The 25,585-nt window shown below is 37.8% G+C and overlaps 1 protein-coding gene across 4 annotated transcripts in view; it reads left to right on the top strand.

Moving 5' to 3' along the window:
• Window positions 1–353: 353 nt before the first annotated feature.
• Window positions 354–25,585, top strand: part of GREB1L (GREB1 like retinoic acid receptor coactivator) — a 136,413-nt gene continuing 111,181 nt past the window's right edge. For all 4 annotated transcript variants that reach the window (XM_088019365.1, XM_028092524.2, XM_088019364.1 and 1 more), the window contains exons 1-5: window positions 354–510; window positions 720–917; window positions 11,445–11,621; window positions 17,274–17,450; window positions 19,738–19,860. In XM_088019365.1, the coding sequence (XP_087875491.1) occupies window positions 354–510; window positions 720–917; window positions 11,445–11,621; window positions 17,274–17,450; window positions 19,738–19,860 (832 nt within the window). The remainder of the gene's footprint in view (window positions 511–719; window positions 918–11,444; window positions 11,622–17,273; window positions 17,451–19,737; window positions 19,861–25,585) is intronic.

Raw genomic sequence — 25,585 nt, 5'->3', positions numbered from 1 at the left:
AGGGAGAAGCAGGCTTCCCGCGGAGCAGGGAGCCCGATGCGGGGCTCGATCCCAGGACCCTGGGATCATGACCTGAGCCGAAGGCAGACGCTTAACGACTGAGCCACCCAGGCGCCCCTAAAGGGTCTTTTTGAAATGGGTTTGGATTATAAAGACAAAAAGCAAAAATGATGTAATGGATAACTGATACAAATTGTCTTAAGAAATATAGATAAAGTTCATGTATGAATCTTAACAAGATATATGGATATAGTTTATATCAGCCCTTCGTGTACTTTGCAGACATAGAGTCCTCTAATCATATCAATTTTTTCCTTTCTCCCTCTTTCTCTTTTGGGGGGGTGGTGTAGACCATGGGGAATTCATATGCTGGGCAACTGAAATCTGCTCAATTTGAGGAAGCTCTCCACAACTCCATAGAAGCGTCTCTCAGATGTAGTAGTGTGGTACCACGGCCAATTTTTTCCCAGCTGTACTTGGACCCTGACCAGCATCCTTTCTCATCTGCAGGTAAGTTTCTCAATCCCACACATTTCTAGATTCCTTTTAAAAGAAGTGAAAATTCCAAATCTGGGGACCTCTGAAGTAAATTGATTAAATGTTAGACATTGCTCATCTCCCAGTCCTCCAATATCTTTTAGAACTATGAATTTTTCTTTTGGTTATTTTTCCATAAACATCTTTTTATTAACTTAGCTGTGATTTATTTGCTCACCCAGATGTAAAACCCAAGGTGGAGGATCTGGATAAAGATTTGGTGCACCGCTACACTCAAAATGGAAGCCTGGATTTTTCTAACAATCTAACAGTTAATGAAATGGAAGATGACGAAGATGATGAAGAAATGTCTGATTCAAATAGCCCACCAATTCCCTATTCACAAAAGCCTGCCCCAGAAGGGTCTTGCACTACAGATGGTAGGTTTCATTTTTGTTTTTTTTTCTGATCCCTCTTTATTGTCTGGCTAGTTTCCAATCATGCATGTGGTGCTCAAGGCTGGAAACCAGTAATTACAGAAAGGAATGAGGAATGATTATGCTCTCACTGACATTATCTCCTATGATTTCACAGCAGGTGTCTATAAAAAAGACAGGTATTATCGTTCTATCTTCTAGATGAAGAAAGTAAGATTCGGAGCAGTTGAGTAACTTCTCTGAGATGATATGTGGCAAAGCAAGCCTAGGCCCAGATTGGGGTTTTTCCTGCAGGAATACTACTATTTTAGGAACTTTTATTTTCTTTTAAAGATTTTATTTATTTGAGAGAGCGAGAATGAGAGAGAGAGAGAGAGAGCACACGAGAGGGGGGAGGGTCAGAGGGAGAAGCAGACTCCCTGCCAAGCAGGGAGCCCGACGCGGGACTCGATCCCGGGATTCCAGGATCATGACCTGAGCCGAGGGCAGTCGCCCAACCAACTGAGCCACCCAGGCACCCTATTTTAGGAACTTTTAAAGTGTCCTATCTTGGGGCACCTGGGTGGCTCAGTCGTTAAGCGTCTGCCTTCGGCTCAAGTCACGGTCCCAGGGTCCTCGGATTGAGCCCCGCATCGGGCTCCCTGCTCTATGGGAAGCCTGCTTCTCCTTCTCCCACTCCCCCTGCTTGTGTTCCCTCTCTCGCTGTGTCTCTCTCTGTCAAATAAATAAATAAAATCTTAAAAAAAAAAAGAAATCCCAGAAATGCGAATCAAACTGTTTTAAAAAAATAGTGTCCTGTCTTCCTACTTCTTTCTCTTCCACCCTCAAAATAATAATGTATATATTAGATGTTTTATATTTACCTTTTCCATTTATTTTGAACAGTTATACAGTCTGTGTTATTTGTAGAAGATAAAAATGTACATATTTTGATAACCCCATTTTATTTATTTTGTCAACTTCCTCTTCCACTAAGGCTTCAACCACACTTTAAAAAGGAAATCCAAATATAAAACGTTCTCAGTATTTCATGGTTTTGATAATGTCACAACTTAAAATATACTCTCTTCCCTCTGTTTAGTGTATGTGCTGTTTTCTGGCTATCCCAGCCTACTTAGTATGCGGATTCTACTTTATCCATATTAGCCAGGGCACAGCTTTTATACCCCACATGGGGTGATTACAATGCATGCAAATCTTGGGGGTGAGGAGGTAGGAGGAGAGGGGTAATATTGCAGGACATTCTCCCTACAAAGCTTGAATTGCAAATAATCTGGGATAAACTAGAAATTCAAATGTGCAAATCCAGATAAATGTGCACTGTTTGAAAGTTTGATTTTTCTCTTGCCTTTTTTTCTTTTCTCTCTCTCCCTTCCTTCTTTCCTTTCCTTTCCTTTTTCCTTTCCTTTTTCCTTTCCTTTTTCCTTTCCTTTTTCCTTTCCTTTCCTTTCCTTTCCTTTCCTTTCCTTTCCTTTCCTTTCCTTTCCTTTCCTTTCCTTTCCTTTCCTTTCCTTTCCTTCTTTCCTTTCCTCTCAAAAGAATCTGATAAACTGTAAAAAGCTCAAAATCCTTAATTCTAGTAGCCTATCTGCACCTGAGCCTGCCTCTAGCACATCATTCCTTATAAATTTTCTTCCACATGTGATTGATTTCTTTTGCCCAGACTTAATATAATATATATCAATTTACTCATTATTGTTGGTCATATAGGCCTTTAAACCTATATTTGTGTAGAAGGTGACCAGATTGGGTTTCCACTTAGCTCTTTTATATCCATTTTTGTACCTTTTATTTATTGATCAGTCAAGTCATACTTAACAGTTAACAACCAGACATTGAAATTATGCTTAAAATATTGTTAGATTGTCATTGAGAATCTTGTTATATGTAAGAATCTAATAGAACCAGAGTAAAAGCTTTAGGGGATAGTTTTGAAATATCAAATTTTGTACCAAAAATGGGGGAGGGGCTCCCCATTTTCCTATGTTCTGAGCATGTTTTTGCCTCTTGGGGGTGCTGACACTGGTATTACTAACAGTCAGGTGTGGAAAGCTGTTTAGTGCACACCAAGATATAAACACCGTGATCTAACAGATAGCAAATATTTCTTGAACTTTAAAACACGAGAACACTACTCTTACCGTGTAGCAGTTATGTAAAGTGTAAGGGAAGGTATTGTTAATTTTAGAGATGAAGGTTAAAACTTGGAGGTGCAATTTTCCTTGTGTGTGTGTTGGGGGGGAGATCCCACTCAAGTATAAATTCACATTCCAAAACAACTTGAAAACACTAGTCCTACAGGTAGATTCCTACATCAACTACTTTGATTTCTTATAATGAATTACATGTCTGTATTTTCCCCCTTTTAATTCCCCGGAAGGTGGCCATTAAAAACAAAAAGCATAGTTTATAATTTGATAGTTTAAAGTTTGTCCATAGCTGTTTTGATTTGGCTCAGTCTAGGGTAGTTCCAAGAGCCCTCTCCCTCCAAAGACAGAACAGTCCTGAAATTTTTCTTATAGAAATTGAGGGTTGCTGGAGTGGAGGCAGGTGGGAGGGATGGGGTGGCTGGGTGATGGACACTGGGGAGGGTATGTGCTATGGTGAGCGCTGTGAATTGTATAAGACTGATGAATCACAGACCTGTACCCCTGAAACAAATAATACATTTTATGTTAATTTTAAAAAAAGAAAAAAGAAATGATGGTGAATTTGGGCAATATAATGCCTGGACTTGTCTTAGCATACCACCTTCCCTTCGTGGGAAATCCTCTATTTACCTAAGACTTAAAGGAAGGGAAAGCTATTTTTAGAGGCAATTTAGATAAGCAGATACTTAATACCTGATGGGCTTCTAGGGTTACCTTTCAGATGTAAATTTTGGTTGCTAATTTCTTATGTAAATTATTGGAATAGTGTAGGTTCCCACCCTGCTGGGAGGCAGTTGATTGTCTAAAGAGGTGAAGGGCAACCAAATTTGAGGCCTCCAAATACTGCTTTGATTACTTTAGTTTGTGTTGACAGCTGTTTCGGTAAATGGTCCCCTCCCCCCGCTTAGATTACTCTGTAACCTTCCAGTTAGAGATAATTGGAGAATGCAAATCTGGTTCTGCGAAGTGAAAACCTTGGCTATTTTCTTAAGGAAATGCAGACGAAGTTTACAAAGAAGGGCCGTCTGCCATTATTCCTTTTCTTAATTAAAATAATTTGCTGCAGAGGTCTTGGGGTTAAGGCAGCATTTCAGTATTGCTCTCAATTTAGGGGCAAGTTGTCAAATAAATTGTTATTTGTGTGCCCACATCGATAACTTATCTTTCTTTCCCTGCATACAGTAAACAGGCTTAGATCCTTCCTTAGGGCACTCTTCCCCAGGTCTTCCAGAAGCCTCTAAAATAAAGATTCTTTCAGGATTAGTTCAGATGTGATTCAAAATTACCCTACAGGGGAGTAATAAGGTTTCTTTTCATTTTGTTTGAGGCTTTACTTGAGATTGAATAATTGATCTTTATTATATTATTAATCTGACATATTTCTAGAAACTAGAACTACCTGCCTCACCAGATATTTGGATCCTACAGACCTTCAAATATAATTACATTTCTTAAGCTACCCACTCTTCTTTATAGACACACAGAGCTTATTTTCAATCTTAAAAAAAACTAAATATTGCTTTTTTGCATAATGTTTTTTCTTAATTGGAGATCCCTGATAATATATTTTGTATATAATTAGCTGATCTGAATCCCAAGAATGAGGGTTTGTTTAGAGGAAACAGTTAAAAGATATCATAGCAAAAGGCCAGACCCTTGCCAGGTGAGTGTATTCTCAGAATAATTACAAACTAAACTTAGGAACTTTTTCTTGATTTTGCAACCATTTCTGGCCTTGGATTGATTTCTTCCTGACCCTTTTTACTGGACTCAGCCTTGCTTTCTCTTTCTCTCCTATTCGCTTTCCTCTTAACTGAATTGGCCCAGTGGCTTATGTTGGTGAGTAACACGAAAGGCAAGATGATAAAATAGGACATTGTAAAAATAGACTTTATTTTATTTTTTTTAAGATTTTATTTATTTATTTGACAGAGAGATAGCGAGAGCAGGAACACAAGCAGGGGGAGTGGGAGAGGGAGAAGCGGGCTTCCTGCCCAGCCGGGAGCCTGATGTGGGACTCGATCCCAGGACCCTGGGATCATGACCTGAGCCGAAGGCAGACGCTTAACTACTGAGCCACCCAGGTGCCCAATAGACTTTATTTTTTTAGAACAGTTTTAGATTTAAAGAAAAGTTGAAAAAATAGTATAGAGTATATCCCTGTAGTTTCTCCTATTGTTGACATCTTACATTATTACTAATTTTTAAAAAAGATTTTATTTATTTATTTGAGTGAGAGAAAGCACCAGCGGGGGGTGGGGTGGTGTGAAGGGGCAGAGGATGAGGGAGAAGCAGACTCCCCACTGAGCAGGGAGCCTGAGGCGGGACTCAAACCCAGGACCCTGGGATCATGACCTGAGCCCAAGGCAGATGCCTAACCAACTGAGCCACTCAGGTGCCCCTATTATTAATTTTAATAATAATTAAAGTTCATAGTTTGAGTTCCTTAATTTTTACCTAATATCCTTTTTCTGTTCCAGAATCTCACCAGGATACTAAATTAGTTAGTCATCATGTCTCCTTAGAGTCCTCTGGGCTGTGACAGTTTCTCAGACTTCCCTTGTTTCTGATGACTCTGACAGTTTTAGGAATTATTGGTAAGGTATACTGTAGGTGACCCTCTACTGGAGTTTGTCTGATGTTTTTCTCCTGATTAGACTGTGGTTATGGGTTTGGGGAAGGAAGATCACAAAGGTAAAGTGCCATTTTCATCATATTATATCAAGGGTACATTCTATCAACATGATTTATGACTGTTGTTATTGACCTAGATCACCTGGTGGAGGTAGTGTTATCTCCATGCTTTCCCCCACTTTCCATACTGTGGAAAAAAGTCACTATGCTCAGCTTATGCTTAAAGAATAGGAAATTATGTTCCACCTTCTTGAGGGCAGAGTATCTGCATAAATTATTCAAAATTCTGCATGGGAATTAGTCTCCCCCCCCACCGTACTTATCAGTTTATTCAGTCCTTTATATCATTATGCACTCATGGATATTTATTTTATGTTGAGTTATAATCCAATACTACTTTGTTCCTCAGATTGTTCCAGTTTTGGACATTGGAAGCACCTTCAGTTGCTTCTTGTGCCCCTTTTATATACTCTCATCGTTGTAGCTTTTTTTTTTTAAGCATAAATAGGGCATTTTCTCTTTTCATTGCCATAAGCACCGCTTAAATTTTTTTTTAAGGAGGAGAGTAGTAGAAAACATGCTTTTAGAATCCAGTCATTGTTTAATAATTATTACTTTCGTCCTCTAGGTGTCCTCATATCATAAGTGGGAGAACCCTGAAAGGCTGGAATACTGAAAACTATTTGTACTTCTTAATTTGGGCAGACTGTGTATTTCTCTTTTTGCCACAGAAATCATTCTGAAATCATCTTTCTTCTGTAGAAAATCCTGCTTTCTTCAGGTGTTCTCCACACTATGTCTTCTTGACTCTATCTGTTAAGCCCAGAATCAAAATTGTACTTTCCCCCTTGATTTCCCTTTGCTGCAATGTACTGCTTTTAGAAATCTCATCAGAAAAACAGTGAATGTTAAGGATTCATCAGCAAGTATGAGGTAGGTAGGTGCCGACAGACCATGGCTCACAGGCAGGAACTGGTGTGGAAAGTGCCTCCTGGGATTCAGCTAGAAAGTTGGGTAGTAGGCCTTAGCCAAAAAATAGGCAAGGAAGAAACAATAGGAGAGGGTCCTCCTACATCAGATCAAAGGAAGGTGAAGCATTATGTGTGAATCAGATGTTAATGTCAGTGATGGGGGAGCATCAGTTTAGAGTCAAGACAGGTTTTAGTCCCACCTTTTCCAGTTACTATTTGAACTTAGACCATCTTCTTAACCTTTATGGGCCCTCGTATCCTCATTTACATACTAAATAGATTAGTACTACCCAATCTTTGACTCACAAATTTCTTTTATAGTACTATGTAGTCTTTTGAACTCCTTAGGAATTTAAAACCTAATTCTGTCACTACATGGCATGTTGTAAAGAATTGATTTTAAGTAGAAAGTATTTATTTTAGACCAGTATGTTAATATACTCTGATCTTATTCATGCATATGAGAAAAAAATTGTCTACATTTAATGGTTCAGTAATTACTATTTATTCAGTTAATTGTGTAAGAAAAAGCATATTTCATTGACAAATTCAAAAACAAAATATAGCTTTTCAGGGGGCTGAGTATATTTAAATGTTTTCTGGCATCAAAAAAAAAAAAGGAAATCAAAATCTACTTTTAATGCCCAAATTTTGGAATTTTTATATTTTGGGATTAAAAAGGTATAGTAGTATATTTTTATAATTTTTGCATTTTTGCTCTATATGATGAAAGGGTTTCAGGCTGATGCTTGCAGAATTTCTGCTCCTGAAAAGGCTGCAGAATGAGGTCAGCTTTTCCCTTTTACATGAAAAGCCAAATTGGATTATAACCTCTAAATTTTACCTTTAACATTGTTTTTTCCTTTTTTTTTTTGGTGTCCTGGAAACATATTGGTGCATTTTATATAATTTTATAATTTAATGAGTGGTGTTGGGATTGAATCTAACTTTCATTTCTAGCAAGAGCATCTTTAGACACATTTATAAAATGACTGTGCTTATTTACACAATCAGTGCTCCCTGAGCTTCCCATCATTAACCAGCAGTGTATTACAAGCATAAATTAAGTGACATATCAATACATATGGCTGATAATAAAAACAATTGTGTGGGAGGCGCCTGGGTGGCTCAGTTGGTTAAGCGACTGCCTTCAGCTCAGGTCATGATCCTGGAGTCCCAGGATCGAGTCCCACATTGGGCTCCCTGCTCAGCAGGGAGTCTGCTTCTCCCTCTGACCCTCCCCCCTCTCATTTGCTCTCTCTCCAGTCTCACTCTCTCAAATAAATAAATAAATAAATAAATAAATAAATAAAATTAAAAAAAAAAATTGTGTGGGGGTGCCTGGGTCACTCAGTCGTTAGGCGTCTGCCTTCCTCTCAGGTCATGATCCCAGGATCCTGGGATCGAGCCCCGCATCAGGCTCCCTGCTTTGCGGGAAGCCTGCATCTCCCTCTCCCACTGCCCCTGCTAGTGTTCCCTCTCTCGCTGTCTCTCTCTCTCTCTCTCTCTGTCAAATAAATAAATAAATCTTAAAAAATTGTGTGAAAATCAAAGCCACATACTGATACATGGTTCAAACATATGAGTCCTGAGTTCATTCAGCTGGTTTCCACTATCCTTTTAAGTGTAGCAGGGAAGGCCCTCAGAACATTCTGTTTTAAAACTAGGATATTAGAATGATTATTTATTAGTCTTTAGAAACTGGTAATGGTATTTATTTGAGTTTGACTTATAATTCCAAGTATCATGGAATACCTTTATAAATCCCTGGGAGTTTGATAACTACCTGTTGGGAGATGCTGTATCAGATGATCTTGAGGTTTTGTATAGCTCTGATGTTCTAAAAAGCTCATAATTTGCAAGTTCATATAAATTGGTACAGATTCATCATTTCATCTAGTCCATTCCTTCTAATGTGGTGTGAGTCAAAGTTGTAGAAAGGTTGTATTACTACTTCTTAGTGACAAAGACAGCTCCCCACGCATCCTGTTTTCCATCAATAGGTAATCATGAACCTCTCATCACTGAATTTATCTATACCTTTTGGGAAGATATGTGGTCTGCCTTTTGAAGCAAGTCATGATGAAGGTGCTATTTCTTAGGGAAATGTGTTTCTAGGTTTACTGTCTACACAAATTAATAATTCCTTTGATTAAAGAAATTAGTGTTTCAGCACTTTAAAATGCCTCCTAGATGTAATATTTTAGAATTTGGTTAAATGTCTATGCTCACCTCTCATGGTTTTAGATCTGGATTATAATTGTTTTTAGCTTTTCTTTTGCCAAGTTGAGTAGTATACTTTTTGGTCTGCTTTTGTGTGTGTGTGAGAGAGAGAGAGAGAGAGCACACAAGCAGGGGGCGTGGCAGCAGACGGAGAAGCAGGCTCCCTGCTGAGCAAGGAGCCCGATGCGGGGCTCGATTCCAGGACCCTGGGATCATAACCTGAGCCGAAGGCAGACGCTTAATGACTGAGCCACCCGGGTGTCCCTTTTTGGTCTGTTTTTATATAGTAAACTTCCCATCTCTTACATCCCTGACATTACTGAGCTCATTATGTAACCTTAGACAAGTTCCCTAACCTTTCTGAGCCTCAATGTTTCCATCTTTGGAAGGAGTTGGTAATTGTTGAGAGGATTAAATAAGATAATCTATGCAGTGGTTAGCACTGTACCTGGCTTATGTTAAGTGCTCCATATGTTTTTCTGCCATTGATACCATCATCATCATCATTTCCCCACTTTCAAACCTGTGAGTCCTGTCCCTTAAATGGGGTGAGGGCAGCAGAATTTTTTTAGGGGTTTTATGTATCCATAGTTTCCCCCAAAATGTTTGTAAACTAAATAAACAATATGATTCACATGTACAAATTACTGTTTTTCAAATACATATAGGTGATATTGTAAATAATAAAATATAGATTCATTCAAAATTGTTAAAGAATTTACAGTAACATTCTGCTATTGTTTTTCTCAGTTCACAAGCACTAAAGTTGAATTTGAAAGTTTTTAGTGTTAAAAGAGGACCTGTAAGCTTGAAATGGTTAACCCCATTGTCATATCATCTTAGTCTTTCTTCTGTTGACTTCTTCCAATTCCATTATGTCTGCTTTTGAAATTTGATGAGCCAAACCATATGTTTGGATGTTGTTTTCTTATTATTTCTCATATACTAACTGATCACATCCGTTTGTTTGTTGGCATTTGGTTAACATCATACAATGAATCGATATTGGAAGAATTTAGCATGGTTTATTCCCTACTTTGTATTGGGCAATAATGATGGTCTCTTCTGGTTTGTATGCAGAGAGTTATATGTCCATGCTTCATCTTCCACAACTCTCTGAAATAGTATTTATCATACTTTTATTCACCCTCTTTTGGTTGCAAGTGAACCCCAACCCAACTGAGATTAGCTTTAGAGAGAATGAAGAAGTTATTCAAAGAATTCCTAAGCAAATGTTTCACGGTCAAACCATGGGAAAAGCACATATAGTGGGCTTCAGGGGCCCAAATGCTGCCAGAATATTCCCCCTGAACCTCCTGTCTGCTGGCAGTGCTGACAGATTTCTCTCACAAGGCAAGAAACTGAGCTGCCACAGACCGAACTAAGCCACACTCTGGCTCCATGTTCAGAATTCCTAGAGAAAAGGCTTTGAATGGCTTAGTTTATGTCAGGTGCCCCTGACTAATCAACTATGGTGGGAAAGGCAGGGTATTATATTAGCCAGCTTGGACCAGGTGCCAGTTCCGGTCAGTCTAGAATATCACAATTCTCCAAGAGGAATCATGTAATTAGAGTTCAGGGAGGTCTGATTTTCTCCCAGAAGATGTAAAATGGGTGCCTTGCAGCAGAAAATAGCTGTCCTCTGTAATATTGTTTTGTGACTATTGGTTCCTTATACATTTTTTCAGTTAACTATAATGCGAGCTCTTAAAGGAAGGTACATTTGTTCAACTCGATCCCCCGGCCTACGGCAGTATCTGTTGCAAATGATTTTTAATAAATGATGAACTAATGAATTAGTGTAATATGTTATGGTACATAAAGTGGTTATGTAAGGTTTTGTCATATGTTGTCATGTTGTAGCTCATGAAGATTGTCCTCACAGTTCTGGGTTCTAGTTCTGGCCATTCATTTATAAGCCACCAAACCTGGAGGTACAGCCTCTTCCTGTGTGAAATGGAAAGCCTCCCTCTTCTTTTTTTTTTTTTTTAAAGATTTATTTATTTCAGAGAGCGAGAATGAGAGAGAGAGAGTACATGAGGCGGGGAGGGTCAGAGGGAGAAGCAGGCTCCTTGCCGAGCAGGGAGCCCGATGCGGGACTCGATCCTGGGACTCCAGGATCATGACCTGAGCCGAAGGCAGTCGCTTAACCAACTGAGCCACCCAGGCGCCCAAGCCTCCCTCTTCTATGACAGTCACCATTTACAGAAGTGAACTTGCATTGAAAGTATAAAAATACTGTATTATATGCACATAAAAATTACATACATTTTTCAAAGTTTGCTGTGTATATTTATCATTTGCTTACTTGTGGATCAGAAAATATAAAGTCGTCAATGTTGACTGAACCCGTCAGAAATACCTCCTTTTTGTGTCTTTTCAGCTCCCTTCAGAGGGGCACATATGATAGATTTGTCTTCTGGTTGGAGTATATGGACTTTAAATTTAGGCCTTAATAGTGATTCCCACAGGTAAATCCACTCTCCAGATGGGTGATAAGAAGATAGAACCTTTCCAAACATTTCACTGTGTCCTTTTTTACTGGTTTTTAGGTTTTTGTCAAGCGGGAAAGGATTTGCGTTTGGTATCTCTGTGTATGGAACAAATTGACATCCCAGCAGGATTCCTCCTGGTGGGGGCCAAGTCTCCCAATCTTCCTGAACACATCCTAGTGTGTGCTGTAGACAAGCGATTTCTACCAGATGATCATGGGAAAAATGCACTTTTAGGTGAGTATTCCACACTTATAAAATCCCTTCTAAGATGAAGGAGTTAAACTACAAGTTTATTTTAAATTATCACAGAATTTTCTTTTAAAAAATCACAGAATTAGTTGGGAATTCTGTACTTTAACTCAAGTATGAAACTTTTTTTTCTTTTAGTAACTTCTTAAAAATTACCTTTTATTTTTTTATTCATTCTCAAAACACCCATCTTGAAGAGACTTTTTTAAACCAGGCTTAATGGATGGCATGAGATTTATCAAAAATTAATACTTTGGGGGTGCTTGGGTGGCTCAGTCAGTTAAGTGTCTGCCTTTGGCTCAGGTCATGATCCCAGAGTCCTGGGATCAAGTCCCATGTTGGGCTCCCTGCTCCGCAGAGTCTGCTTCTCCCTCTGCCTCTGCCCCTCCCCTCTGCCTGTGCTGTCTCTCCCATGCTCTCTCTCTTAAATAAATAGATAACAATATTTTTATTTTTATTTATTTTTTTTAAAGATTTTATTTGTTTGACAGAGAGACACAGCGAGAGAGGGAACACAAGTAGGAGGAGTGGGAGAGGGAGAAGCAGGCTCTCCGCCGAGCAGGGAACCCCATGCGGGGCTCGATCCCAGGACCCTGGGATCATGACCTGAGCCGAAGGCAGACACTTAACGACTGAGCCACCCAGGCGCCCCGATAACAATATTTTTAAAAACTTAATACTTTGTGAAGCAAAGTAGGATTCACTCTTTATAGAGTCATTGATTTGGACCTGATGTCGTCAACTCTCAATTATTCAATTGTGGATCATCCACTTTGTAAGTTATTGCTAGTTTTTCCATACCACCCATTATTCCTAACTACACTTGATTGATGTGATTCTCATTTTATATTTAGCATGGGTTCAACCAAAATAACTAGGAATAGATATATGATGTAAAATACCTAACTGTATCTCAGAATTGTTTTACTGCCTGGTATTAGTTTGGGTCTGTGCTTTTTTCACAACCTAGCTTTCTTACATCATGGAAAATAAAGAGTGGATTTATTTTTTAATTAATTTTAATAATTAAGATGTCACATGAGCTTTGTTGCTTTCTTTGCTGCTGTGTTTCTCTGGAGTTTCTCAGAATTTCTCTAACTGTAGATGCCATCAGATAGATGCTTTTGGCACAAGTAACAATAAAAATGAAAAAGAGAGGAGAGGGCAAAGAAATCAAGAATTGTATTGGTTCTAAGCTGTTTTTGTTTAGTTTGATGCATTTTTCCTAGTTATACAGTATTATTGGAAAGTTTAGAAATACGTACATCAGTATCTTGAGTCAGAAAATAACCCTGCCCATGCTTTATAAAGGTTCCTTGCATTATAATTCAAAGCATTCTCTTGGTTCACAGGAAAAGAAGTGGTAATTTCCATAAGGCTTTCTTAAAAAGTTGTTAATTTTCTTTTCTTTTAGTGATTTTGAGCAGATGGTTTAACACGGAAGCCTAATGGTAAAGTTTACACATTGGACTACGTTAGCAAAGAAGTTTCCAAGTCTTCAGTTGTTCACTCATTTATCCAACACTATGTGTTCCAAATGTTCTGTGTGACAAAAATCACTGTAGGCTGTTCAGAACTAGTAACCTAGTTCGCTTGTGCTATAACAATTTTAGGAAACTTCCTTTTAGCATTTTAAAAGCATCATATCAGGGCACCTGGGTGGCTCAGTCATTAAGCGTCAGGCTTTGGCTCAGGTCATGATCCCCGGGTCCTGGGATGGAGCCCCACGTCTGGCTCCCTGCTCCGCGGGAAGCCTGCTTCTCCCTCTCCCACTCCCCCTGCTTGTGTTCCCTCTCTCGCTCTTTCTCTCTATCAAATAAATAAATAAAAATCTTCAAAAAATAAAAAAATAAAAGCATCATAGCATCAGGGAGCCTTGCTGGCTCATTTGGAAGAGCATGCAACTCTTGATCTCAGGGTCGTGTGTTTGAGCCCCATGTTGAGTGTGAAGATTACTAAAAATAAATAAATAAACTTAAATAAAAGCATCATAGTGTCATCAAATGGAATAATTGATATGTGGCTCTGACTACAAACACAAAAATCTCTCATGATGCCTTCTTATTCAATGATTCTTCATGACTAGAAGAATCCTCCTAGAATATATCATAGGAAGGACACAACAAACACTATCAGAATAATAGATTTCATAATTATAGGTAATCAGGTATATGAGATCAAGGACCATAGGTATTGGGAGTTGGAACTGAGGTTAAAATGCCAGATTTACCACTTAGTACTTTCAGAACTTGAGCAGGCTACTTATCAGGTCTCAGATTCCTCATCTATAGAAAGAGGCCAATGATGCCTACCTTGCAGGGTTGTAAAGATTAAATGATGATGTTTATAAAGCACCCATCAAGCATCCATGCTGAGAACAGAACACTTGTTCTTTACATGGTAGTTATTCTCCATTCTGTCATATTTATTCATACCCTTATCGAAATGGAATTTTGCTTACTTTCTCTAGTCTTGTGAATGGACATAATTTTTTACTAACCACTTTCCAAATTGAAAGTGTAATACAACAAAACGGTTGAAGTTTTCTCTTAGATAAGTACGTTGTTGAGATTTTTATATGTTCAATTTCTGTTGTCTAAAAGTTAATATCCATCCAACATTCTTACTGATGATAGATTATTTTAGTATGCATTAAGATATAGTGGGAAAAAATGTTAAGCTTCAAATATACTAGAATCTCAGTGAACACCAATATCCATTTGTCTGAATTTTTATATAAATTATGCAGATTCAAAAGACTGTGGGGAAATTGATTAAAAAATATATTGATCCGGGGGTGCCTGGGTGGCTCAGTCAGTTAAGCGTCTGCCTTCGGCTCAGGTCATGATCCCAGAGTCCTGGGATCAAGTCCCACATCAGGCTCTCTGCTCAGGAGGAGTCTGCTTCTCCCTCTCACTCTCCCTCTGTGCTCTCCCTCTCTCTCTCAAATAAATAAATAAAATCTTTAAAATATATCTATATTTATATTGGATCAATATATATATTGATCCAGTTGGCAGTTCATTCATGTGTCCCAAATCTACCATGCAATTGGAAGACTTGATTGACAGAAAAACTAGAAAGGTAATTTGGCTGTAAGAATAACAACAAGATTAACAAGAATAACAACAACAACGGTAACAACAAGAACTTTGAGCAGATATAATCTCTCTTGAACCAAGGTTAGTACTGAAACAATACAGAGTTTTAAAAATGAGCTGTAGAATTCTATCTCTTTAATATTATTAATTCTCATCATTAATGTGCCATTTCTGTTCTTTGAAGATTATCTGGTTGCTTTGCTTTTCTTCCTACTTTTGCTCTCTTGCTTTTCACCTCAGAGAATAAGCAAAAGAAAAGATAAACGACAAAACCTCACCTCCGTAATTTGTTAATTCTAATTCTCACACTAATCTTTTATGAACTACTTGGATCTATCCAATAGATCTACTTGGATCTATTGGGGGGCACTGTTTTAATTATTTTTCTGAAGTGTTCTTATATCATTTTACTGTATTTGGGTGCTACATTGCCTTGCCAATCAAACACTTTTCCATCAAGGCATGACGATCATACCACAATGTAAGTTACGTGGAGGCAGTCGTTTTGTCTGCTTTGTTCCATGCTGAAAACCTAGCCTAGCACATGGTAGAGTACAAGTATGGATGTATGGATGGATTTGTTGGATAGATGCATGGATGCATGGAGAGATGGATGGTTAGATGGCTTGTGACCTTGGTGAACTAGGTAGCCATTGACAATTTTTTTTTTTTTTTTTGGCCTGTAGCTCTAAAGTATTGGACAGATAGCCAAATGCTCTCAAATGCAAACCATCTCTGAATATATTTTAAATAATTTATGAAATTACATCAATGTTTATAATTCTATAAAATAATAGTAATAAACTAATTATACAGAATTACTAATTTTATGTAACTGACCAGAAATTACAACTATCTCTGTTTTTCCAGTTTCGCACAATGCGTGGTATATAGGTAGATACTCAATAAACAATTGCTGAATAAATAATAATAAATTGGGCTGCCATTTCTAAATGCTTGGACTTGATTGTCAGCATTCTGAGATTGGTACCTTGTGAAATATTCTGTCTTTAATCCTGGGGTTATGTAACAGGTTGTTTTGGGGTTTAAAAAGAGAGTATCACTTCATCAGTAAACTTATTTTTTAAAGATTATTTATTTGTTTATTTGAGAGAGAGAAAGAGAGAGAGAGCACGAGCAGGGGGAGGGACAGATGGAGAGCTGCTGATCAGGAGCCCAGTGCAGGACTCCATCCCAGGACTCTGGGATCATGACCTGAGCTAAAGGCAGACGCTTAACAGACTGAGCACCCAGGCACCCCAGTAAATTTATTTTAAGTTAGTTATGTATATAGAAGGATATAGTATGTATAGAGTTTGGAGTGCCCTTTCTCATTTATAGCTTTTTTGTCCTTGTTTGCTACATGGCAGTACATATGTGGTGTCCTCATCTGTCACAACGAGAGGAACTCACGCTCTTTCCGTGCAGCTTTCCTCTGTGTATTGGGAGTTGATTTCCAACTGAGCAAAGCATGTCCTCTTATTCTCTTAGCCCTCTCCACTTCTTTTTCTTTCTGTGTCCCCTGCTCTAAGCAGGTCACTGAAAGTTTTATTTTGTTTGATTAATCTGAGTGAGAATTGTTTGGTTGTTAGATCTAAAGGAATAATAAGCTAGTTTGAGTACAGGGAGGTGAAGAAAGAGGAAATGGGACTCTCAGCAAACTCATGTGAGAGAGTACAGCTCGATCTCATAGAAACTGGAAAGTTGGCAGTACCTGGGTTTGCCCATCACTGTCCACACTTTCCTGTCTGCAGACCACCTTCCTCTTCATGGTTCTCAGTTTGTGCTCTCCCATCCCTTAGCTGACAGGTGGTTGGACATACCCCCAACTTGGGTTCCAATTTTATAAGACCTTACAAATCCAGGGTCTAGTACCCTCTGACTGATTCTTTTTGTATTTATTTTAAAACTCCAGGAGATTCTGACTGTCGCAGAGTGGGTCAGATATTAGCACAGTCTAATCAGCTGTGGCCATGAAGGCAAGTCCACAGGGTGCGTAGGGTAGAGAACCAGGGCCAGCAGATTCTCTAAGAAGGGAGTGTGGGGGAAAGGAATAATGGACATCTCTAGGACCAAACTTTTTGATATTTTTATGTCGACCATATGAATTCTATCACATGATACTATCCACTCTTGTTTCCTTAACCATTATCCTTTTAGAGCAGAATTTAAATTACTGTCAGTCTTTATAAATAACTTGGCTTAAAAAATTGGGTTTTGGGCGCCTGGGTGGCTCAGTCGTTAGGCGTCTGCCTTTGGCTCGGGTCATGATCCCAGGGTCCTGGGATCGAGTCCCACATCGGGCTCCCTGCTCGGCGGGAAGCCTGCTTCTCCCTCTCCCACTCCCCCCTGCTTGTGTTCCTGCTCTGTCTCTGTCAAATAAATAAATAAAATCTTTAAAAAAAATTGGTTTTTTTTACTTGAAATTAAGAAATTATTGGGTCAAAAAGACTGAATATCTCTCTACATTTTTGTATGTAAAAGTATTGTTATCAGTTTACAAGTTCACCAGTAACTTTGGTTTTCCTTCTTTCAGGGTTTTCTGGAAACTGTATCGGCTGTGGAGAAAGAGGATTTCGGTATTTCACGGAATTTTCCAACCATATTAACTTGAAGCTCACCACCCAGCCAAAGAAGCAGAAGCACTTAAAGTACTACCTAGTCAGAAGCTCCCAGGGTGTACTGTCGAAGGGACCTCTTATCTGCTGGAAAGGTAGCACCAACCTCTGGGAGAAAAACCGAAGGGAAGGGAATGAGGATGCTACAGTAATAACAAGTGGCCAGTACAGGGTTCAGAATTCAGGTATAGATAAATCTCCCAAGCTCAGAAGGCTATCCAAAGATGTAAAGCTCTCTGACAGGTTATTTGACTAGCTTCTTCCTATTTTTAATAGAGACTGTCTGGGTTTAAAAAAGTGCATGTCTCTTTGTCTCTTGGGAGGGTAGAGGGCAGACAGACTCTTTCCAGCTCTTCTGTCATTTAGAGAGGACCTCAAAGTGTCATTTTCCTGGTTAGATGCTCTTTCTACTTTATTTATTTAGGTTCTTCGGTAATTCTCATGCATATATAGTTTTCTGTTTTCATTAGAACTATGTATCCTTTAGAACAAATAATGCTTTCTTCACAATACCTGGGGAAATGCACTATTAAGTTGGCGAAGTTTTTTTTTTTTTTTTAAGTTAAGAAGAACTCAACTAACTTATTTATAGAACTGAATCCAGTTGAAACGTCACATCTTCATGTGATTGATAGGATTTGCCACAAATTCTATTCATTGTTCTAATGCAATGGAATATCTAATCCTTCATTTTTGAGCAGTTACTTAGATGCTGAGATTTTTCTTAATTACTAATATTATTAAAGGTGATATAATAATTGTCTTTAATGTTTCCATTTGTTGTCTGTGCAAGATTTTGGCCTGACTATGAGAAATAGCACAATAAATCCAAATTACAACTGCAGATTTTCCTCTAAGTCTTCTACTGTAATTACACTTGGTTGCATTTGAAATGACATTATATAATTCCTTAGGAAATGGCTGCATATTCCAAGCCAGGTACAATAATTCTGAGTGGCTTTTGAAGCCTCATATTTAAAAAAAATATTTTTAAGATTTTATTTATTTTTTATATATTTTTTTAAAAGATTTATTTATTTATTTAAGAGAGAGAGCATGTGTGAGTGGGATGGGGGAGGGGGAAGGCAGAGGGAGAGATGCTGACTCCCCGCTAAGCACAGAGCCAACTTGGGGCTCAATCCCACAATCCCGAGATCATGACCTGAACTGAAGTCAAGAGTCGGACGCTTAACCAACTGAGCTACCCTGGTGCCCCTCAAAGATTTTATTCTTAAGTAATCTCTACACCCAACGTGGGGTTTGAACACACAACCCTGAGAGCAAGAGTCGCATGCTCTACCAGCTGAGCCAGCCAGGCATCTGAGGCCTCACATTTATAGCACCTGCTATTTTAGAGTTAGAATTGTGTATGTGTATGTATCTATATATACAGATATGCAGACATATGATATAAATATATGCATATAATACACATAATGTGGAGATACCCTTTTAGGCCAGAGTACAGTAACTCTTCAAGGAAGGTCCTAGCAATGAAGGTTATAGAAAACTGCTTCCAGCCCTTGCAGATATCTGATAAACTTGGAAACTCTCTGAAGGACCCTCTCTAATTAACTGTCATTTGCAACCATTTATATTTCTTTTTCACATGCTACCTTTAAATTAAGTCTAATAAAGTATAACATGTAGTATAATTTAGTTGGAAGGTACAGCCCCACAGGGTGTCATAATATTTGCTATCTAACTGACTCAGTTCAAAATATTATTTAAAGTATTACAGGAGAGCTCCGTTAATATTGGCTTACCTAAAATGAAGCTTGGTGTTGCATGATCAGAAATCACCTTGAATATTATGTATCTATTTCCTTTAATAAAAAGTAAGAATATTAAGAATTTGAGCATTTTTAATTTTTCTCTTCTACCTATAAATTTTTTTCTTTGCTTTACTTCAGCTTTTGGACATAAAGTCAAGGTGAGAATGTTGAAAAAACTCTACATGGATTCTAGGTTCCTGTTCCACACTTAAATCGGTCCTGACAGGAGGTTAACTGGCATTTGAAAGTTTATTGCTTTTTTCTAATAAATTACTGATATTTTAGCCTCAGTCTTACCCATAAAACTAGCATGATTATATTGGTTATGAGTAATTTTTCCCCTGGTAACTAATCTGTGAAGAACAAAAGTCTGATCTTTTTTTTTTTTTCTTTCTAAACATGACATCTGGCCTTAGGAAGACAAAGTGAATTCACCATCTTGAACATTCTGTTGGAGTCAGAATTTGAGGAGGGGGAGCCTCTAAGGAACATGGTTGCCATTTAAGGAGGAGCAGTTTATTTTAGAGATTTTATGGTCTGTGTTCCCATCACCTGTATTAACAGAGTATTGGTCTCCTCCCATAATGTGATTCTTACTCCTTCCCAGAATGTAGAAGCCGACAATCCTCTGCTACTTGCCACTCTATGAAACCAAACTCTTCAGTATCATCAACTGTGACTCCGGAAAATGGCACAACTAATGGATACAAATCAGGATTCATTCAGACAGGTATGGGATATTTTCTTTTGGAATTTCAAGCAGCAAATGTATATTTAGTGATGCATTTAAAATTTCCTGTGGACTGGTTTGAATAGAAATATTTTAAAACAGAGGTATTACCTGCGTTACTATTAGAGCAAGAAATTTAGCTCAGGCATAGGGCCTGTCTCTAGAAGACTCTGACAGTGGGCAATAGGTAGAAATCCAGACATGAGGAGAGTCTGTGTCACAGCTATCAGGTGGCATATATTGGGGACATAACTCATGAAGACTAGAGTTCCAGGGTAGGGCTCTAAACTAAGCCCACAGAACATTACAGGGAATATTGCACCAACTAGGATACTAAGTAAGGTCCCAAGGTAGGACTAAGGATCACAATGGAAGAATCCAGGATTGAGTTTCTAGTGGTTCAAGATAGAGGCTTGGTTACAAATAACAATATAAAATTTTAGTCTGAAACTAGGTTACAGTATTAGAGTAGCATCAGCAAAATGGCCACTCCGATACTGAGCAGATAAGTTGCTAGTCTAAGGCTTCTAAAAATTCCTCCAGTGTAAGGACTGCACTGGTCCAGGCCCTGAGGGCAGGATGAGGCTCCAGGTGGGACTGGATGTTTCCAGGTGGCTGAAGGGCTGGACGGGCTGTAACTGAAAAGATCACTGCAGATAGTATTTGAGAAAATTATTTAGAACCAGTCTAGGTTATATCTTAGGCAAGAAGGAAAGTATTTTAAAAGAATTTGTGAATTGTTTTTCCGTTCACTTGTTTTTTGTAAAGTGCCCATTTTACTTATCTGATATGCACACTTCACAGTATATGTGCTTTGCCAGTGTCTTCTTAACTGCAAGTTAAAAAAGGCTGTCTTCATTTATTTCACTACTTAGCATTCCTCTTTCAGATTCATGTGAAATTCTGATGAGCTGATAAACTGTTTCTACTTATTTTCAAGAAATAAGTAGTTATTAGAAGATGTTAGTAACCTTAGCTATGATAAAAAAGGCTAACTTTGTCTGGGGCTCTTCTTTGTGTGTCTGCACTGAGCTAAGTCTACTTCATCTGGGATTTTAAAAGTCTGATTTTTAAATTGAGAGATTTAGATAGCGGCTCTTATGTAAGAAGAGAGAGCATATCTCTTTAAAATGAGAGAACATGGTGTTACTAGGTATTCAAGAAAAAAAAATTGGCACTTGGCTCATGGCATTGAAACATTAATTAGCTTTCATTACAGTTACATTTCATTACAATAATGATAAACCTATATGTCTCTCCTAGAATATTAGTTTAATAATTTGGGTGATTTCATTGTGTATTTTCTTCCATTAGACCTTGGGGCTAGGGAAATGTGATTTTAAAACTACATAAAAAGTGAATATTTACTTTATTACAAAACATCTGAAGCATTTGCTGTGTTCTAAAACCCTTGTCAGATGCCGGAAGGCAGGGTTCCAACATTTGACCAATGGCTCCAATGATTTAAAAACCACTCATACAGGGGATAAAAGACAATGAAACATGTTACTTTTCCTAAAAGGGACAGTTAGATATATAAATAACCAGCTGTACCTGAAAATAATGAAAATATATTAAAATGTTAACAAGCAGTAATGCAGTTTTAATTATATTAGAAAATATATTTTGAAAACAAATATTGCTCTGAAATAGAGGAAATCAAGATTCAGGCTTTAGCAAAGGCTCCATCAATTGCCATGGGAAGACACAGATAAAGCACTGACTGACTCACAGTGAACACAGGTGGTCAAGATTTATGCCCATAATTCTTGTGTATCCCTTGTAGAGGTGAAAGTGGTTATTTGAATATGAAATTAGCTATTAATTTTTAAGTGCTGGTGCCTGGGTGACTCTGTCGGTTAGGCATCTGCCTTCGGCTCAGATCATGATCCCAGGGTTCTGGAATCGAGTCCCTCATCGGGCTCCCTGCTCAGCAGGGAGTCTGCTTCTCCCTCTGCCCCTCCCCGCTCGTGCACACACTCTCTTTCTCTCTCAAAAATCGATAGTCTTAAAAAAAAAAAAAAAGACAGGGATACCTGGGTGGCTCAGTCGGTTAAGTGTCTGCCTTCGGCTCAGGTCATGATCCCAGGGTCCTGGGATCGAGCCTCACATTGGGCTCCTTGCTTGGTGGGGAGCCTGCTTCTCCCTCTCCCTCTGCCTGCCGCCCCCCCTGCTTGTGCTCTCTCTCTATCTCTGTCAAATAAATAAATAAATAAAATCTTTTTTAAAAAGACAATTTTAAGTGCAATCCATAGAATTTAATAGAAGAAAGTACCCTTTTTAATGGAAATTTATTTTTTTATTTTTTATTATGTTCAGTTAGCCAACAATAGTACATCATTGGTTTTTGATGTAGTGTTCAACGATTCGTTATTTGCGCATAACACCCAGTGCTCATCACAACACAGGTGATGGGTATTAAGGAAGGCACGTGTTGTGAAGAAAGTACCTTTAAAGTGAGGCTTTGTATCTAAAACTTTTCTCTTGATGAATTATCTTTATGAGTCTTCAACAATAATTTCTTTCTTCCTACACATGTTGAAAGTAATAGGCTTTAGGAATTTCATGTTAGTGTTACGAAATCATTGCAAACATTAGAGTATGCAGCATCTCCGTAACTGATAGAGATTCATCCTTCTATAGGAGATTGTCTTCTTAATCAGTGGTCAGTGACTTCCTGTAATCAACATTTCTTAGCCTGAAATGTAGGTAGACATGTTGCATAGTATTTGAAGAAGGGATTAATTTACTATTTACACATCTTTGTCTTGAATGCTACCTGCCAAAGTCTGGATTTTCTGTTCTGGCTGGCTCACCACTTTTCCCTTGCATATTGTTTTCAACGTAGTTATGTCATTGATAATTCAAATTTTAGTCGACAATCCCAGTAAAATAGTTTATCATTTTGACTAAAGGTGGCTATATAGTTACCTACCTACGTCATGCACACATACCACATACAAACACACATGTGTGTACATGTATTATGTTTGATCGGGACAAGAATTCAAGAATCGATGAAAAAATCTTAGCCTAACTAAAGATCTTGAGTTTCTCTTTCCTGTTTTCTTCTGAAAGTTTTATTGTTTTATGTCTTACATTAAAGCCTATGAGCCATTCTGAGTTAATTTCTGTGTATGGTGTGAAGTGACCATCTAAGTTCATCGTTTTTTGCATGTGGATATCCAGTTGTTCCTGCATCATCTTTGAACTGACTATCTTTTTGTCAGTGAATAGTATTTGTCAAAAATCAGTTGACTATAGGGACATCTAGGTAGCTCAGTCAGTTAAGTGTCCGACTCCTGGTTTCAGCTTAGGTCATGATCTCGCGGCTGTGGGATCGAGCACTGCGTCCGACTCTGTGTTCAGTGCAGTCTGCTCCAGATTCTTTCTCCCCTTCTCTCCCTCTCTCTCATTCACTCTCTGTCAAATAAATAAATAAAATCTTTGAAAAAAATCAATTGATTATAAATATAAGGATTTATTTCTGGAAAAATGGATAAAATGGACCTTATTAAAATTCAGGATTTTTACAGTTAAAAAGGCAACATCAAGAAAATGAAAAGACAAGTAACAGAATGGGAAAAATTGTGTGAAATACATATTTAATGAAGAATTTGTATCCAGAATTTTCAAAGAACTCTTAAAACCCAATAATAAGATGACAATACAGTCAAAATATGGGCAAAGGATTTGGAATAGATACTTCTTCAAAGAATATGTACAAATGGCTAATAAGCACATGAACAGATGTTCAACATCATTAGTCATTAGGGAAATGCAAATCAAAACCAAAATGAGATACCACTTCACACCCGCTAGAATGACTATAATCAAAAAGACAGATGGCAGTAAGTCTGTGGATGTGGAGAAATTGGAACCCTCATACACTGCTGGTAGGAACATAGAATGTGGCAGCCACTTTAGAATACAGTTTGGCAGATTCTCAAAAGTTAAATATAAACTACTATGTAACCCCACAGTTCCACCTGAGTATCTAAGTGAAGACAGACACATCATCACAAAAAATTGCATGCAAATGTTTTTAGCAGCATTATTGGTCATAGTTGAAATTTGGAAACAACCAAATGTCAATCCGCTCATGAACGGATAGACAAAAATGTGATATATCCATATAATGGAATACCATTCAGCAATAAAAAATAATAATAATAAAGAACAAACTACTGACACATGCTAAATCATGGATGAACCTCAAAAACACTACGCTAAGTGAAAGAAACTAGACAAAAGAGACCTTACACTGTATGATTTTGCTTATATGAAATATCCAGAAAAGGCTAATTATAGACACAGGAAAATAGACTACTGGTTGCCTAGACCAGGGGGTGGGAATAGAAATTAACTGAAAATAGGAATTCGGATTCTTATGGGGGGGATGAAAATGTTCTAAAACTGATTTATGATGGTGGTTGCACCCTTGGTAAGTTGCTAAAAATCATCTAAGTATACATTTGAGATGGGTAAATGTTATGATTTGTAAAATATACCTAAATAAAGGTATGGGAAAAAAGATTAAATAGAGAAAGAAGAAACCCTTTGGTTTCTATTCTATTTCTATTTCTTATTCAGTGCAATACACTCTAATTTATTGACTATTTACTGTGAAATGGTAAACAGCACATGGCTTGGAGTCAAAGTCCTGGTATTCAAATATTACATCTGAATATATTCATTGATACTCAGGATAAATCACTTCTGTGCCTTGGTTTCCTCATTCGATAAACCAAAAATAACACCTATTTTGCAACTAAGAATTAACTCAGCCTTTCTACCATACTTCTATTTGTGTGACATTCCTCCCAATTATAATTGTTAATGATCTGTATTTCTCTTATATGCTAGAAGCTCTATGTTCATTTGTTTATCCCTGTACCTAGTACCTGGCAAATACCTGAAAATAAATATTATTTGTATTCCATTTTTATTCAAATTTAAAGTTAGCATTTGGGTGATTATTAATTTACTGGTGTGTACAATTTTTCCAACTGAAGATGATATGCTCATCTGCTATTAGGAGGAAACATGTTTTTATGCCCTAGCCTATTTGGCAGGATAGAGATGCACCACCTAAGTTCTGCCCTTATGACTAATAGGATAATTTTTAAGAACACTATCAGGCAGGGCCACTTTACGAGCACTGGGCACATTTGCCTACCCTTTCTCCCTAGAAAAGTACTTAAAAATATGTTTTATGACTGTGTTGATATAAAAATGAATATTTAGTATTATATGTTAAAATACTTCCTTCAACCAAAAGTTCATTGTTTTCTTTTGATTTTTAAAATAAATTAAAACATTTTCTTGAGCCCCTAAAAATATTATAGACCCAAGGCATTGTGCCTTCTGTGCCTAATGGGGAAGTTGGACCTATTATTGGAGACAGAGGTATTGTCTGTGAAATGGGCTTTTCATTTCTGTGAGCCACAGTAGGCCTAAAGGAACATAAGCCCTATCTTAATCTTGTGTATTAAAGAACCAAAAACAATATGAAAGGACTTGCCCTATAATGCATAAAGCTCATTAACCTTTACTAATAAAAACAGAGTGGACCTGGCACAGGGAATAGACACAGAGCTGCAGAACAGAGTAGAAAGCCCAAAAAGCAGATTCACATAACATATGGGTAGTTCATCCTTAATTGAGGTGACTTGCAGATCAGTGGACATTTTCTTTCAATAAATGGTGCTCAGAAATCGGATAT

Source organism: Eumetopias jubatus, unplaced genomic scaffold (genome assembly GCF_037043125.1).
Source record: "Eumetopias jubatus isolate StellerSeaLion01/CBP00866 unplaced genomic scaffold, mEumJub1_p1.0 scaffold_16, whole genome shotgun sequence".
NCBI classification, from domain to species: domain Eukaryota; kingdom Metazoa; phylum Chordata; class Mammalia; order Carnivora; family Otariidae; genus Eumetopias; species Eumetopias jubatus.
The sequence above is the reverse complement of the archived record's forward strand: the minus strand, read 5'-3'. Positions and strand labels throughout refer to the sequence as shown.